The 16,125-nt window shown below is 41.4% G+C and overlaps 1 protein-coding gene across 2 annotated transcripts; it reads right to left on the reverse strand.

The window, feature by feature from the left end:
• Positions 1 to 107: 107 nt before the first annotated feature.
• Positions 108 to 14,392, reverse strand: inpp5kb (inositol polyphosphate-5-phosphatase Kb). Of its 2 annotated transcripts, XM_072658950.1 has the most exons (15): positions 14,261 to 14,392; positions 13,654 to 13,745; positions 12,943 to 12,997; positions 10,156 to 10,260; positions 9,900 to 10,008; positions 9,105 to 9,221; positions 7,978 to 8,153; positions 6,974 to 7,085; positions 6,586 to 6,695; positions 6,023 to 6,049; positions 2,392 to 2,581; positions 1,453 to 1,590; positions 1,207 to 1,290; positions 1,012 to 1,116; positions 108 to 377 (listed from the first exon to the last, which is right to left on the reverse strand). In XM_072658950.1, the coding sequence occupies exons 3-15, from the start codon at positions 12,987 to 12,989 to the stop codon at positions 309 to 311; spliced, it is 1,389 nt and encodes a 462-aa protein (XP_072515051.1). In that variant the 5' UTR covers positions 12,990 to 12,997; positions 13,654 to 13,745; positions 14,261 to 14,392; the 3' UTR covers positions 108 to 308. The 2 variants fall into 2 exon arrangements, with proteins under 2 accessions (XP_072515051.1, XP_072515052.1); XM_072658951.1 differs by lacking the exon at positions 6,023 to 6,049.
• Between the last annotated feature and the right edge of the window lie 1,733 nt (positions 14,393 to 16,125).

Raw genomic sequence — 16,125 nt, forward strand, 5'->3', positions numbered from 1 at the left:
TTTACTTTATTTTATAATTCAAATAATTCATATATAATTTCATCACCAAAGTCATTACTCCTGAAAGTACACAAACTGAAAGACAAATGTGTATTCCTGATAGATTTATTCATGCTGGAAGTACATTCAGTCTAGCACTTTGATCACTGCAGGTACTATAATTTATCAGAAAAGAGCTGTTCCTGGATCAGTTTAGTCTTTTAGCATACAGTGACCCAGCTGTCTGTCTACAGGCTCTGAACTGATCCTGGATGAACGCTGGCTGTTGTTCTCAGGTGCTTGGTGAATACAGGTGCAGCTGGCTGCGATTACTTGTCGAGTCCATTAACGTTCTCAGGCACCAGGCCTTCCAACAGAGCCAGTCTAGACTCCATTATCTGAAACACACAAGTCAAAGCATGCTTTGGGATTTTGTTGAAGCCCTCTGTATATTACAGTTATGTATGCTCAGTTATATATTCTCTAAAATATTAGTTATATATCCTCTATAAAGGATATACACAGCTAAAGCTAGTCACATAGTAAAATATAAATATACCCTCATTATATAAATATACCCTCAATATAAAACAATTATATACCCTCACATATACAGTCACAATAATAGCTGATATATTATGGTTATATAGCCATCAAATACAGTTCTAAATCCACAGTATAAATCCATCTATACAGTTATAGGTATGCAGTTGTATATTCTCCAGTTATATATTCTCTGGCAGATTACAGTTATATATATATTGTTACAGTTATATAGTTATGTATCTTTTACAAAGAAAATATACACAATAAAAAAGCTTTTTTTTTGCAATCACAAAAAAGCACATTTGTGGTCTTTTGCCAGTTTTCCAACAGTACCAATCTGTTCACAGTTTTAATTTGGCTCAAATGAAAATAACAAGGATGCTTTTTCAAGTATTGCTTTAAAGCTTTGTGATTCAGTGTGCAGGTTTTCTCTTTTATCTGTTGTGTTACATGTGTGCATGTGCACATGTCTATGATGGTCCCTACCTGGAAAGTAGGGCTAAGACCCACCAGGGACTGCATGTTTCTGCTAAAGTAGCCCAGAATGTAATCCCCTGCCAGCAGGGGGAGGTCATCCTTCTTCATGCTCAACTGGGAGAGTTAACAAAGACCACACAAAACCACTCAAACATTCTATACATGTGCCACAAAAGATACGACTCAAAAAACATCAATACGCACCTGAACAACTTCATTAACTGCAGCAATCTCTTCCTCCTTGACCCAGGCGAAGGCGATATAATCGAAGGCACTCCTGAAGCCAATCTATAAACACAGACACGAAGCCAAACGAATGTACAGCTTTATTAACCAAACGGCTTCTCTGTGCTGATAAATAAGAACACAATGCAATCTCTGATCGTTCAGAATTAGTGAGGACTTCATGAAGTTTCGTCATGTGTTCATATATGACTTCACAGACGTGACCTTGTAGAGGCCGATCCAGTCTGAGGTGCAGGCGTCAAACCTCTCCTGGATGACGTAGGTAAGCACTGCATCCTCGTCAGCGCTCCATTGGCCCTCAGCGCTTACGAACACCAGTGGCGTCTCCACCTGCTTCTGCAGCTGTGAGCAAAGAGGAAATGCACTCAACAGCTGTAAACTTACTTGTTGGCTAAGTAAATAAACAGCTCTGGTCAAGTTGGTGAAAGTGGTTGACCAGCTTAGCTCTTGGTCAGCACAGGGTGTATTTTCGCTTGGGATTGATGGGTAATATGATCTACGAGCATGAACTTGACCAAGCTAGTCAATTAGCATGACCAGCTTGAGGACCAGATTACCATCAAACCCAAGTGAAAACATACACTATGCTGACTCTTCAAAATAAAGGGATTTGTCCTGTTGTACTGAACTCGTACTGAACTCTGATGTCCAAACCATAGTGTACACATCTAGTATGCTTTCACCTGGATGACCAGTTTTTAACCAGATTGGCTATCTAGATCAGACCATCTTAACCAGCTGCAAGCAAAAGCTGGTCTACACTGGATTTTTACAGCATGCTGTACGATTTCCAATAGGATATATCTAACAAATGCAAGTTGTGTTCTTGCTTAATTGTAGCCAGCCATGCTCAAACATGTAATAAATGTAAATTGAGATGAACGCTCCTGTGCAAAGTGGAAACTAATTTAGGTCCTACAGTCCAATATAATATGATGTTGCACTTAATAATTTATTATACTGAAAATTGTTACTTGCAGGCCGCCTCACCATGTCCAGAGTATACAGTATGTGCTCTCTTTTTATATTTGATAAAAACAAAACCATAAAAACATTTAAACTAAGCCATACAGTGTCTTCAAACTGACCTGCATTTGTACAATTTACATGTTGCATTTACAGATCCTTTCCTGCTGTGCTCACCTCCAAATTAAAGGTTCCGATGACAGGTTTGTGGTCACTGACTCCATATGACGCATCACAGGTGTACAGGTCTTGTGTCACCTTCAAGGGGAACTCTTCCTCGTCTACAACTGACCCTCTCCCTCCATCATTGCTGGGTTTTATTCGCCACAGGATCCGATCTGTCCAGGCTGGTTTCCGCTTCTTGCCACTGTCCGACCACAGGCACATGGTGAGAAGAGGCATGTTACAAAATTAAGGAGTTAAGGAGTCTAGGTCTAGAACATGGCTAGCAACTAACTGAAGCAACTCTATATGTCCAAATGTTTGTGGACACACCTTTTAATGAATGCATTCAGTTACTTTATGTTGCACCCATTGCTAACACAAACATTCAAATGCACACACACACAGATTGTCTTGTCCATGTAGAGAAGTATTACCAATAGAATAGGACTCTCTGAAGCAGATGAACATGAACCTATTGGCACCATGCCTAATGCCAGGGGTGGGCTGGAGACATAGCAGCAACATCGAGCTGTGAAGCAGTGGAACTGAGTTCACTGGAAGGTTGGTGCTCCATCCAATACTTTTGGGATGATTTGGGGAGTTGAGGTGAGATGAGGTGGGGTGGTGTGGTGATCATCCAGCATCCTGACCTCACTAACTTTCTTGTCGCTGAATGCAATCTGATCCAAAATTTATTAGAAAGTCTTCCCTTGACAGTAGAGACAGTTACTCCAACAAAAGCAGGATACACTTGATTTTTAATACTCTTGATTTCAGAAGAAACAATTAAAGAATGGGTGTCCCAATACATTTGTAAATATAGTGTACTAGTCACCAGTTAGCACTATTACTGACTATTAACCTTTATTTATTGTAGCTTTCCTTTAATATGACGTCAGACAGGCTTTCTCAGATATCATACTCAGAATCAAACAGGTTAAATCTCGGATTTGGATTTAAAGCCTGTACATTAAACACATGTCTGTGACAATTTCAGGCTGGGTTTATACTGAACTGGAACTGTGACAACTGATTTAACACTGCCCCCTAGTGGACTGGACATGACTTTTGTAGTTCAGGTGTCCTGACCAGCACTGCTTTTAACACTGCTTCCACTGCTCTTACTTTTTAAATGGTGGAAAAAGCAAAAGTATTGGGACACCTACTCATTCATTGTTTCTTTTGAAATCAACAGTATTAAAAAGAGTTCATCCTGCTTTTGTTGGAGTAACTGTCTAGTGTCCAGGGAAGGCTTTTCTCTAGATTTTGTAACATTGCTGTGAGGATTTGAGTGCACAAGAGCATTAGTGAGGTCAGAATGTTGGATGATCACTACCTCATCTCACCTGGAAAAAAGTACCCAAAAGTTTTGGATGGAGCACCACCAATGCTGGGGGGATTTTTTTTTACCCCTCTAGCCCAAGCCTGGCATTAGGCATAGTGCCAATAGATTTTTATCTGCTCCAGACAGTCCTTTTTTCTGGCAACACTTCTCTACAGGAACTCGACAAGCTATGTGTGTGGATTAGCATATCTGCAACTTGCAACTAAATGTAGCTGCATGTATTCATTTAAAGGGTTATCCAAAAACATTTAGACATACAGGGCCCTATTTTGGTGATCTTCAGGTGAGCCGTCAACCTCGCACCGCAGCTTGATTTAGGGTGTGTCAGTGTGTTTTTGCTATTGTAATGGGGAAAGGACGCCTTGCGCGGATGTAAGGGTTTGCATAGCTGCCAACTGGCATGCGCTATGGGTTTGTGCACTGCTGCATGTCCATTTGTGCGCGACAAGCACGGGTGTACACGCATTGGGCATGCACCTGTGACAAATAACTGCCAAGATAGCAATGAACGTCTGACTGTTGACGTCTGCCTGGGATGTTTTCAGTCAGCAGTGCATCTGTGTTTTCCGTTTTGGCAAGATAGCAATATGCCAGAAATTTACCTGAACACACCTCATTTCGAGACCACCACTACCATCAGCGTATATATAGTAACAAGCTCTGTTGCTATTTAAACAATGCAGACTGAAGCTGTGAAAAAAGACTGTTGGCAGGGTGAAACATAGCAATAAGCATTGTGGCGCGCCTTGTGCATGGTGTAAGATAGGGCCCATGGTGTACTAACTAAAGTGCTGTGTAATACAATGTTAGTCACTGTGGTGCTTGTTTGAACAAAAGCAGGACAGAATAGGAACATGCAGACAATGTACATCCTACACATGCTTTGATCTGCCTCTACAGACCAGGTGTTCACATGCAGATGTTCAAAAGCATGCCATAGAATCTATATAGAAGAGGGAGACATCTACCTAATAAATATACGATCATGCTATGCCAGACCAGATTCCAGGGTTGTGCAAACTGTTCAATACAGTAGTTCTCTATGCATATGACTAATACCTGGAAAACAGGTGGACGCTCTATGGAACCAAGAAATGGAGCAATGCAATAAGGCAGTAGTCTCCGACCCTGCTCTTGGAGATCTACCTTTCCGATTACTTTAGTTCCAACTCAAGTCAAGCACACCTGGTCCATGTAACTGCTGCTTTCAGAAGGGCTTGATTAGCTGAATGAAGAAATGAATTAGGTTTGGGTTGGAGGTAACACTTGCATGAAGGTGGAGTGGGTAGGTTGCCACTGCAATGGACGATGGTAGAATGAAAGAAACAGACATTGCACTAGACACAGCTATCCCATAGTATATGAGGAGATGTCCGTCCCCAAATGTCTCAGTCCCATCCAAAAGATATTTATGGGTATCCAGTGAGTCAAAAGAATGTGATGGGAAGGTGGTGGTATGCAGAAACTTCATCATAGGACAAGGTAAGGATGGGAATTTATATGATGTTAGATAGAAAGTAGGAGGGGCTTCAGGCATGTTCCTCCTCTTAAAGTTCCACTACCACTTCAGTGACACTGAGATGATGTGGGTGAAACATTGGTCATGTTTTGATTAAAGCCTTAAGACTTAAATTGTGAGAGCCACTCACCACCCCCCAATATATCCCAGCTCAACCCCAGAGCTATTGACTAGTCTGCTGCTCATTGCACTGGCATCCAATAAACACTTCATAACTCTAATTGCACAAACCTTTAGAGATTAGAGTGACTATAGAATTCCTAGTCTCACCTAACTAAGCCTCTTACTATATCAAAATGCCTCAATACAACATCCAGACAAATTCCAGTTGGCTCAGGACATACTGTTATCGGTCATTCTGTGGGGACATACAGTTTGCCATGGCAACAGTCATGTGGTTGCTGTAATGCAATGGATAACACCACTACCTGCCAGTGAGCTACCACACCATATGGTGGACTGGGGTCCGGTTCCTGGTGTGGGTTACAATGCTGCGCTACAGCATTAGGAGTCCTTGGGCAACACTCCTAATGCTACATTGGCAAACCTCTATAATATGAGTAACCTTGCAAGTTGCTCTGGATAAGATGGTCGGCTAAATGCCATAAACGTAAATGAAGCAGATCTACAGTACATACGGATTCTGGTGTGCAGGAAAGGCGAGGGAAGGCACATTAGTAATGGACGTTATAGGACACCCAGTGCTCTTTACTGAGGCAAGTGAGGAAGTTAGGAAGGAACCATGTGAAAAAAGTAGTATATTTCTAATCGAATCTTACTTAAACCCAAACCACGTCTTCTGCGGGCTGTGAGAGGAAAGAAAAAGAGATGAAGTTCTCTGAGACATGATTCAGCGCTCTCTCTGCCTGTACGCTGTAAAATAGTAGACGACTTTCCACAGTGCTGTTAATTCTATCTAATCTTCTCTGTTTTGTCTGATATTAGAGCACACAGTGGGTAAAGGATAAAGGATAAAGGATAAAGGTGCACGCATTCGTCACTGTACAGTGTGGACTGTACAGCGAAATGTGTCCTCCGCATTTAACCCATCTGGTAGTGAACACACACTCACACACACACACGTGTTAGGGGCAGTGAGTACACACACACACCCAGAGCGGTGGGCAGCCAACTCCAGCGCCCGGGGAGCAGAGAGGGTAAAGGGCCTTGCTCAAGGGCCCAACAGTGGCAGCTTGCCAAGCCCGGGAATCGAACCCACAACCCTGTTATCGATATCCCGGCGCTCTAACCGCTGAGCCACCACTGCCCCAGAAAATATATATGGTGTGCATGCAGTGTGTATAGATGTACTAAACGATATGCGCATGTAAGGGGGTTTTACCTTGTGTCATACGTCTCAGAGAAGCGGTCAAATTTGTATGTAGGTTTGAACTGCAAAGGTCCTTCCTCAAATTCCTGCAACAGTGGCTCCTTCTTCTTCATCATCATCAGCTACACACAAACACACATGCATATGCCCGGTGTATAGTAGCAAAGATAACATTTGCACATGCATCATGGGGGAATACAGCCCAATGAAGAAAATCCATAGAACAAGCACAGTAGAACAACAGGGACAATATTTGCACAGCACTGAGGAAAACACACACACACACATCATAGAGAGTGCAAACGTTGTATTTGCACACTCTATGAACCACAAGACATTTCTAAAAAGTTGTATAGAGCTCTATTTTGTGAGTGTGTCTCTGTGTGTATTTCTGACTCACTTGGTCTTTGCTCCACAGCAGGTTGAGACGGCCACTGTTGATAGAGGAACGCAAGAAGTGCAGGCCGTGGTCCGCGATGCGAAAGTTCAAATCACCAAACCAAAACACCACCCTTATACAAACACAGCACACACACACACACACACACACACACATACACACACTTATCATGTGTGCAAATGAGGACACACATGGTAAAATGTATACATTATATGTCTAAATGTTTTTGGACACCTCTTGTGCATGCAACTACTTTATTCAACTACATTCCTGTAGAAAAGTACTGCCAAAAGAATAGGATTCTCTGGAGCAGATAAACATGAACCTATTGGCACCATGCCTAATGTCAGGTGTGGGTTAGAGTGGTATAAAACCCAACCCAGCATTGAAATGTGGAGCAGTGGAGCTGTGTTTCCTGGAATGATGGCGCTCTATCCAATACTTTTGGGATCAGCTGGGGAATGAGGTAGTGTGGTCACTACCCACCATCCTGCCCTCAATAATGCTCTTGTCGCAGGATGCAATCACATCCTTACAGCAATGCTCCAAAATCTAGTAGTAAGCCTTCCTTGTACAGAATAGACTTTTGTTACTCCAACAAAAGGAGGATAAACATTTCAACCTTAATTTCTAAAGAAACAATGTATAAGCAGGTGTCCATATATACAATTATCCATATAGTTTATCATCTGTCACACAAAAACTTTCTAATCTCCAAAAGTGCCAACTTCTTTAAATGGAAGCCAATGTAAAAAGATGTAATTCCAAGTCATTTTGGAGAATTTCTATTGGTCCATTCATCATGACATTGTGATATAATTCAAGTAATTGTGTCATTGCGTCAAATGGTGATCCATTTTTTGTGCGACAGTGACGATATACAGCTACAGCATTAAATTGTTTCAAGAACTAGAGAAAATATGATATTTGTGCTTTAAGTACAAACAGAATCACGACTACTGTGCTTTTGTGAGTCACTGTGCCCAATATCTGCATGTACTAACTTGTGGTCGAGCACTTGTGGTGTGTTGTAGAAGTCAAAGTCTTGCGAGTCCAGGATGTATTCAAACTCATCCACTCGCTGCACAGCGTAGTTCATATGCGCTGCAAGGTGGCAGTTCAGGAAGCAAAGCATGTGACCATAGAAGGAGAAACGCACCGACACGCCACCTTTATTCCCCTGTGGAGTTACAATACAACATCTTCATATACAATATCTTCTCTTCCTGCTATGCCCGAACAAGGCAGGACTTTACTTTTTTACATTTACTGTTTTTAATGAGGACAGAAAATATCCTTGAGAGTTTTAAAAGAATAGTTCAGCAACAATCCTTCATAGGGTGGCATAGCTGCCTTGATTTTGATGTGCACAATTTCTCCTTACCTTAATGTAGTTGATCAGCAAAGGCATGTTTGGTGTTTAAGGGTTGTGTCTACTACAACAGGTAATGACAGGATTGTGTAAACTGCATATCTACCGTGGGGTCCAATTAAATTCTGAATTTCAGATTTCTTTTAATATTAGTACTCCTCTACTTTTAGTTTATTGACACTGTGAACCTAAGCTGTATGAACTTAGGCCCAATGTGTTCAGAAAGGAAATGTAAAGGTCAATTTGATCTTAGGGTTTACTCTTCCATTAGTGTCTTTGGCCTTTTCCTCTCAGCATTTTGGATTCTCCACCAAAAACACTGCATAAGCAAGATAGCTTCCCAATGTGGCAGTGGGAAGAAAACTGAGATTAGGTGGTGTGATCTGAAACAAGCTGGCCGTGTTAGAGGGCACGCACGCATGCTGATCACTGCTGAGAGCTTTGTTGCTGAACTTGGACAACGCAACCGAATGCATCTACCCTTCCTGTGTTGTCCATTCTTTAAAGATTCACTCTAAAGGAACACCCTTTCTTCAACCATAATGAGTAACATTCTCAAGTGATCTGACTTTGCTTATGTGGTTCCTAACACTGCATAACAAATGGAAAGTACAAAATGATGTGATATGTGATTATGTTTTTCTAAAGGATTAAAAGTTTGCTGAGCTAATCCTTTAAATAACATAATATATTACAAGCCCTCTTCATACAGTTTTCTTTTACAACTTTAATAGCAGACAGCAATGAGAAATGAGTTACCCAGTAGCCCAAAATGCCGGTGCGAGTGTATGTGCTCTGGATGTCGCGGATAAATGGAAGATGGGCTTGTTTAGCAAAGACAATGAGGAGCAGACCCTGCATCCTCACAGAGGTCACCTGGGGTCAACATACACAAACACATAGTTACAAGGGGGTGAGGACTTGCAGCTAATTACCCTAGTTAGCAAAGGTTGGCCAATCAAAGTCCTGATTGCGTCACACAAATCTGCCGGTGCGATACAAAGAGGCCAGTGTTCTCCACCAGCCTGGCTTACAGTAGGCCTTAATGAGGTTTTGCCTGAAACCACCTATTGTGTTCCTGTTCCACTGTCAGCTGGATAAAAGAAAATAACAGTGCCAAAAGACAATGGGTGGACAACATGACAACCCCTTTATAATTATTATGTATCAACATATTTCTAAAACACTAAACATCAACATTTATGTATGTATTTACCTTTTTATTATTTTGTTACTATTTTTCTTATTTTAATCAGTTTCACATATTTTCCTGTTCCTGCTTAGACCAAATATATTTGCATTTACAGTCTGTTCTGGCCCTTTGGCATGAGGCATGACTGTATAGCTACTGCTTCTTGTTTCTGAACCTCTGAACCTTGTTTGTGAGTATCGTAGGGTTACATTTTTGGTCAAACAGCCTGTCATTACATAAGATGTCTCCCTGTTTCAATCAATTCCTTCCTTTCTCTTTCTCTTTCTCTTCATCACATAAAGAAAATATATCATAGAATCACACAGAACATCCACACAGCACCCGAGTCCAGCGCTCTGTACCTTAACAAAGCCATTTGGTCCCAGGGTGTTCATGAAGAGGTGGCTCCATGAGTCTTCTGCTAGCAAATCGGAGAGATACTTCACTGGAGTAGCTCTCACCTCCTGCAGACTGCAATAGCACAGACTTAGTGTTGAGAGGAAAATGTCCTATCATTTCTTTTGAACTGTAATCCTGCTTTAAGGAATTCAAAGCTGTGTCCGAAATGTATCCTATTACAGTAAAATTCCTGTTATCCCTATTCCTATTGCGTCTCACCCAATCACGTAAAGGTCGGTAGGGGAGTCAGAGTCCAGTTGCAACAGCGACCTCACATCATCCGGAGGCTCGGACGTGGCAACGTTCCATGTCACTATGTGCAGTCTGAGAGACAGAGAGAGAGATGGTTCCTCTCTTACATTCACATGAAAAGCAAAGGAAGAGAACACATGAAACAAACGTACACGACAATATCACAAACTACTGAACCACTAAAAAGAACATTTAACTGGCTGACACAAACAGCAACAACATCATCAGCAGGCTACCCAAACATCCACAATCCCAAACATGACAAATATACTCTTTAAAAGTAAGTTTCTAAATAATTTTTGGTTTGGCCATACTAGAAATCTCTGGCAATTTATATAATACAGTACCATTAACGTCCTTGAAGAGCTATCCATTAAAGCTGCTTCAAGAGCCTAAAGTAGATTATTCTATCTCAATGCTACAGAGAAACCTTTTTGCTCCTTTATATGAACTGAAATTGAATGAAAGTGTAAATGGGTTAACCAAGCCCAAAAGACCTGCACCATCTGTTTTACCATTAAACAAATATATCTAGGATTCAAAATTGAGATTATTGACACCAATCAGAAGAACAGAAAAACAGCAGGGGGGTCGCTTAAGAAATTGACCAAAAGGAATACAAGCAGGACAAGCAGAGGACTAGACTGACTAGAGGAACAGTGGATAAGACACCTGAAGAAGTCTCCACTATATCTTCCACAGAGCTGGAAGGCTTCATCCAGGGTGCGGGACACCTCTTCAGTGGCGTCATCATCAGAACTGAGGTCCTCCACGCATGTGAGGAGCTGAGAGAGCCTCTGGCGCAACAGTGTCCTGTTGGACGCTGTGCTGGAGTTGCTATCTGAACGCATCCGTGGGCCTTCCAAAACCCCTGCCATCTTGCCGCCACTGCAGCCAAACAGACTGAACAAGGCCAGGTGCCGAAAAACAACTCAGACCCAATGTGCCCAAAAATGCAAAACAAGAATTCAGAGGTAACAGCTTTGTGTAGATAAAGATGGAAACTGATGAGAGAAAGGAATGGTAAGGTCGGTGATATCTCAAGAAGGGAACTTTTTGGAATCTTGATCCTTCAGCAAAGTACTCTTTGGTCTTTTTCCTCTCAGTACTATGGATTCTCCACCAAATACAGAACATTAACAGGATATCATCCACAATTAGTCCTTAGTTCCATATGGTATTCCACCAGAACTCCTAGACTGTGCAGAACTTCACAAAGTTCTTGAAACTCTCAAAATCTTCGAAGAGTTCCAAATCTTCAAAAAATTTTCAGACAGTCTGGTCTTCAGACAGTTCAGTGTGGCAGTGGGAAACAGAATGAGATTAGGTTGAGTGATCTGGAGCAAGCCAGCTGCATAAAAAGGTTCGCCACACACAATGAACAACTTCACTGAGTGTTTTGTTGCTGGACTTGAGCAACACAACAGAATGGCGTCAGTTGCTAATCCTGTTTAAGACACTCAAGCAATGTGAATATTGCCCTCATCTAACTCAGACAGATTAAACACCCACATTTTTGTGAAGATAGACATGGAAATGCGAGGTTGAGAATTTTGCAATAATACACACTTAGCAAGGCTTTACACCTGCATTATGTTTGATCAGATAAAGAGTTCCTGTTCAGATCATGCTGCTGAATTTATGACCAGGCCTAATAATCTAGCCTTCATCTCTGCTCAAGACTCCTTTTCATTTCATTTGCAGCAGCTCAGCTCTGATATCATGGGTACAGAAACGAGTTCCAGTCATAGCAGGACACGACTCTGCATGGAGATGTTTTAAGAACTGCAAGGCCTACAGGGCTGATGAATCAGTTAGAAGTCATGAAGTTGTCCTCTAATCCCCTGCCCTTCCCACAGGTAAGACTCACAATGCAGCCTGCCAGCCGGGTAAACAGCTCACCCCGAATTTTAGTCAAAAGTGTTGTCCTTCTGAATCCAAATGTATTCATCTACTAATCCACAAAATCAAAGCATTATATGGAGCAGACATAAAACAATGGCCTTTTCACACACAAGTTAATCCTGTTACACCAAGCCCCCAACACTGCAATGCATCTCTGTGATGCAGTCATATGCATCTTTAGAGAGAGAGAAAGAATTTAAAAAAAGAGAGAAAGCAAGTAAAAAGGACAAAGTGGCCAGAAGAATACGAAGCTCTGCAGCAGTCATGTGTTAACCCGAGACCACCATTCCCAAGTATCGACTAGAGAGGAGTAGAGCCCCTCAGCATTGGGCTTCTCTGGAGTGAAGAAGCTCCATCCAATATTTCTGGAATGAGTTAGAGTGGATTTTGTGATCCAGAACTGATAACCATAATCTAATTCTCACAGCAACGATCCAACATCTACTGCAATCGGCAAGATAAACTCATTATAAATAACCTTGATTTCAAAAGAATGGCTAACTGAGACAGCATTTTGGACATCTATCAATTTGCTAAACTTAAATGATATGCTGATTATATTTACAACACCACAATGCAAAGCTGAACCACACAGTACAATAAAGGATACTGGCACATCTACTCAATCCTATTTTTTCCCAGTCTAAGCCGTTTATTGAATGCATGTTGTTCTAATCATCTTATATGGAATTAGGGAGCCGACAGTGTGGAACAAGACTTCCTTTATTTAAGATCCCATATCCCAATTCATGAGACAATGACGTCTCCTGGCATCATACGTCTTTGTCTTCCACAGCTCCTTCCCAACTAAGAATGCTTCACTGTCAGTCTGGCCAGTGATGATCATACCTGCATGCATGGTGTCTTCGTCTGCTTCGTAGACCTCCAGCACTCATTTTCCAACCTACATGCCACATACAGGGTTAATCACAGCTAAAGCATTGCTCATTCACCAGAAAGCTTATGTCCTGAAAAGCTTTTACACATAATGAACATTCAAGGTCACATGTGCTGCATGCCTGTGCCACTCAAATGTGTATTCATTAGCACTGAGCCCTCTAAAACAACAGGATCCAGGGTTATAGTCTCAGAATGGTGAGAGGCCACAGCGCATTTTCATGCTTCATCATTAATCTCTAATTGACAGTTATTTAATCACTATACTGTGATGTATAGATCCCAAATTTGCTCTTTCTTGTTTAAGGATTTTTTATATTGAAAAAAAATGCATTAAATATACTAGATGTATACACATTTCCACGTGGATAATCAAATCTATATATTTTCACTTATAAATAAGCACTTTTTTGTCTTTTAATTAAGTCACTTTTTGTAAATCTCTATTGTTATATAGATTTTTTTGCATTTGAATCAAGCAAATTCAATGCAAAAAAACTTCTTCCATAAACTACGACCAATAAGGCAAAACTTAATTTGAGATATTATAATAATAATAATAATAATAATAATAATAATAACAACAAAAACTTAATTTCACAACTTTTTTTCCAGTCATACGAGAAGAACGTAAACCCAGCAGACAGATTAAACGAAGCCCACCTCTGCGCTCGTTGTTTTTGAGGTTAAGACTGAGGTAGAAGTCTGTAGCTCTCGTCGTGTGTGTGAACTTGCGCCAGTTCCAACGAAGATTTCTGAAAGATGCAGTAAAGCCCGTGGGCTTTCATTTGTTGCTATTTTTTCCCCACCCGCATTCAGGCAAGACCCGCCCCCTACGCTAGGATTGGCTAGCATCTCATACACCGCCGATCATGGTAACACGAAGTGTTAGCCAATCAGAGCACACGGGGCGGGGTTTATCTGAATGTGGATAAGGAGAAGAGCGCGGGTGCTCGAGGAGCTTTGAACGGCACGTTATAGATGATATTGACCGTTATTAGAAGATCCACAGAGATCGACCCTGCAGACCGTGGGTATTAATCTGTCAGTGACTGACTCTCTTCACACCTGTGATTCTCCACAACTTTAAAAATCGTTGATGAAGACTAACTTAGTCACATGACTAAACCCTCAGTTTTCAGACATAATTCATCTCCAAGCCAGTAAATCCAAGATCTTTGACAAACATGACATTTGAATTTGATCATTGTCCTGTTTTGTGTGTCCAAATTTCAGGATGAATGGGCCAATAGAAATGCTCCAAACGTACCTGGTATAAAGTCCTTTTACAGGGACTTCCACTGAAGGTCAAGGAAGTTTTTCTTTCTTCTTCCTGGAAAGTTGCCTTTTTGGAGATATGAGCTTCTGCATGACAGGAGTGCTATGTTGTTTTAGTACTGGTATTCTGGTACACCAGTATGACCATGCCTGTTGAGTAGCTAAACTAGCATCAGACAAGCATAAACCATCGTAGGTCAGTTCATCCCTAAATGAGCTTTGGTCTGCCCGTGGGCTGAAAGTGTTATTACAAACTTCTATTAACCAGTTCGTACAGAGGTCCCTGTAGTTACTTAGTAATACACCTCCGTGTGTAACAAGCCTTTCTGCATTAAGGGGTTAAATAAATTCCATGTTATGAGCTGCTGTTTTGTCAGCAGGGAGTGAAGAAAGTATTACAAAGACTGAAGTTGAATGAAGTACGTGGGATGAAGAATGCATTGATTTTCTGTTAGTTCTGCAGGATCCAACAAGCTATTATGTTGTTGTATGTATAACGTGGCAACCGAGGTTATTCCAGTTCACCCCCCCCTCTGTCCAAACCGTGGTCTCCCAGTGCTGAAACAGACCCTTAAGCAGGGTTTAGATTAATCTGGCTACATCTGACCGACAAATCCTGATTAGACCCAAGTGCAGGGTTGAGGGGGCTTACAGTCCCCTTCCCACAGACAGACAGCCCCTTCTTTTACAGCCCCCACCTGCAATGCCTGATTGGATAAGGGATGTTTTTCTGTTTGAGAGACTGTGGTCAGTAAGTAAGGTAAGAGCATGACTTGGGTGCGCTCACTGTGACGTTTTAATGGGGGCCTGGGGATACATGGATTTAAAAACATGGGGGCAGGAGAGTGAAAGAGGGAGAGAAAGCTGTAGTAAAAAGAGAAACTCATTAGCTGTCAAAATTACCTCTGATTTCATTAACAGAGAGATTTCCATCCAGTGTTATAGGCTTGTTAGCTGTATTTAAATGCATACTAGGTTTTTGGATATCAAATCAAGCTGCTGAATCGTGTAATAAATACAGGTCACAGCTCACAGTATCCCATAACTCAAAGTCCTTGAAATGTTGGATAAAACTTCTACTTCTATACACAGAACTTTTATAATAATCTCCATAGGAAATATCTGCCAATAGAATGAAAGGCTCTGGAAAGGCTGCACATGAGCCTGAGGTCACCATTACCGATAGCAAGTATTGGCTAGAGGGCTAGTGGGCTCCACTCGGCTGTGAAGCAGTGAAACTGTGTTCTCTGGAGTAGCTCCACCCAGTGCTTCTGGAATCACCCACCATCAGTACCACACTTCACTAATGCTCTTGATGGGGTAAATACTATCAATTCCTCACAGCAAGAGCTGACTAGAGAGGCATATCTGGCTCCACTGGGCTGTGGAGCAGTCCATTATCAATTATCTCTGGAATCATCCAACATCAGTACCTGAACTCACTGATGCTCCTGAGGCCGAATACAATCGAATCCTCACAGCAAGCATTGGTTATAGAGACATATTACATGGTAAAGCTATATAGTAACGCTATGGAACTGGGTTCTTTGGAGTAGCTCCATCAAGTACCCTTGAAATCATTAAACATCAGTGCCGAACCTCACTGATGCTTTTGAGGTTGAATACAATCAGATTGTCACAGGAAGCATTGGCCAGAAAGACATATTGGGTACAAAATGAAGCATAAAGCATTACCTATATTCTGAAACATTTAAATAAAATCACTCAAAATCCGAATTTTTCAGGTTTATTTTTTCCCCACATCTCCAACGTAGTTTTATTGGAAGATAAAATGACAAAAGGCACAAATTCACAGTAAAATAAACAAAACAGATGATGAGGAAGGGAGTGACATCA

The sequence above is a fragment of the Salminus brasiliensis genome, chromosome 16, assembly GCF_030463535.1.
Source record: "Salminus brasiliensis chromosome 16, fSalBra1.hap2, whole genome shotgun sequence".
Taxonomy (NCBI): domain Eukaryota; kingdom Metazoa; phylum Chordata; class Actinopteri; order Characiformes; family Bryconidae; genus Salminus; species Salminus brasiliensis.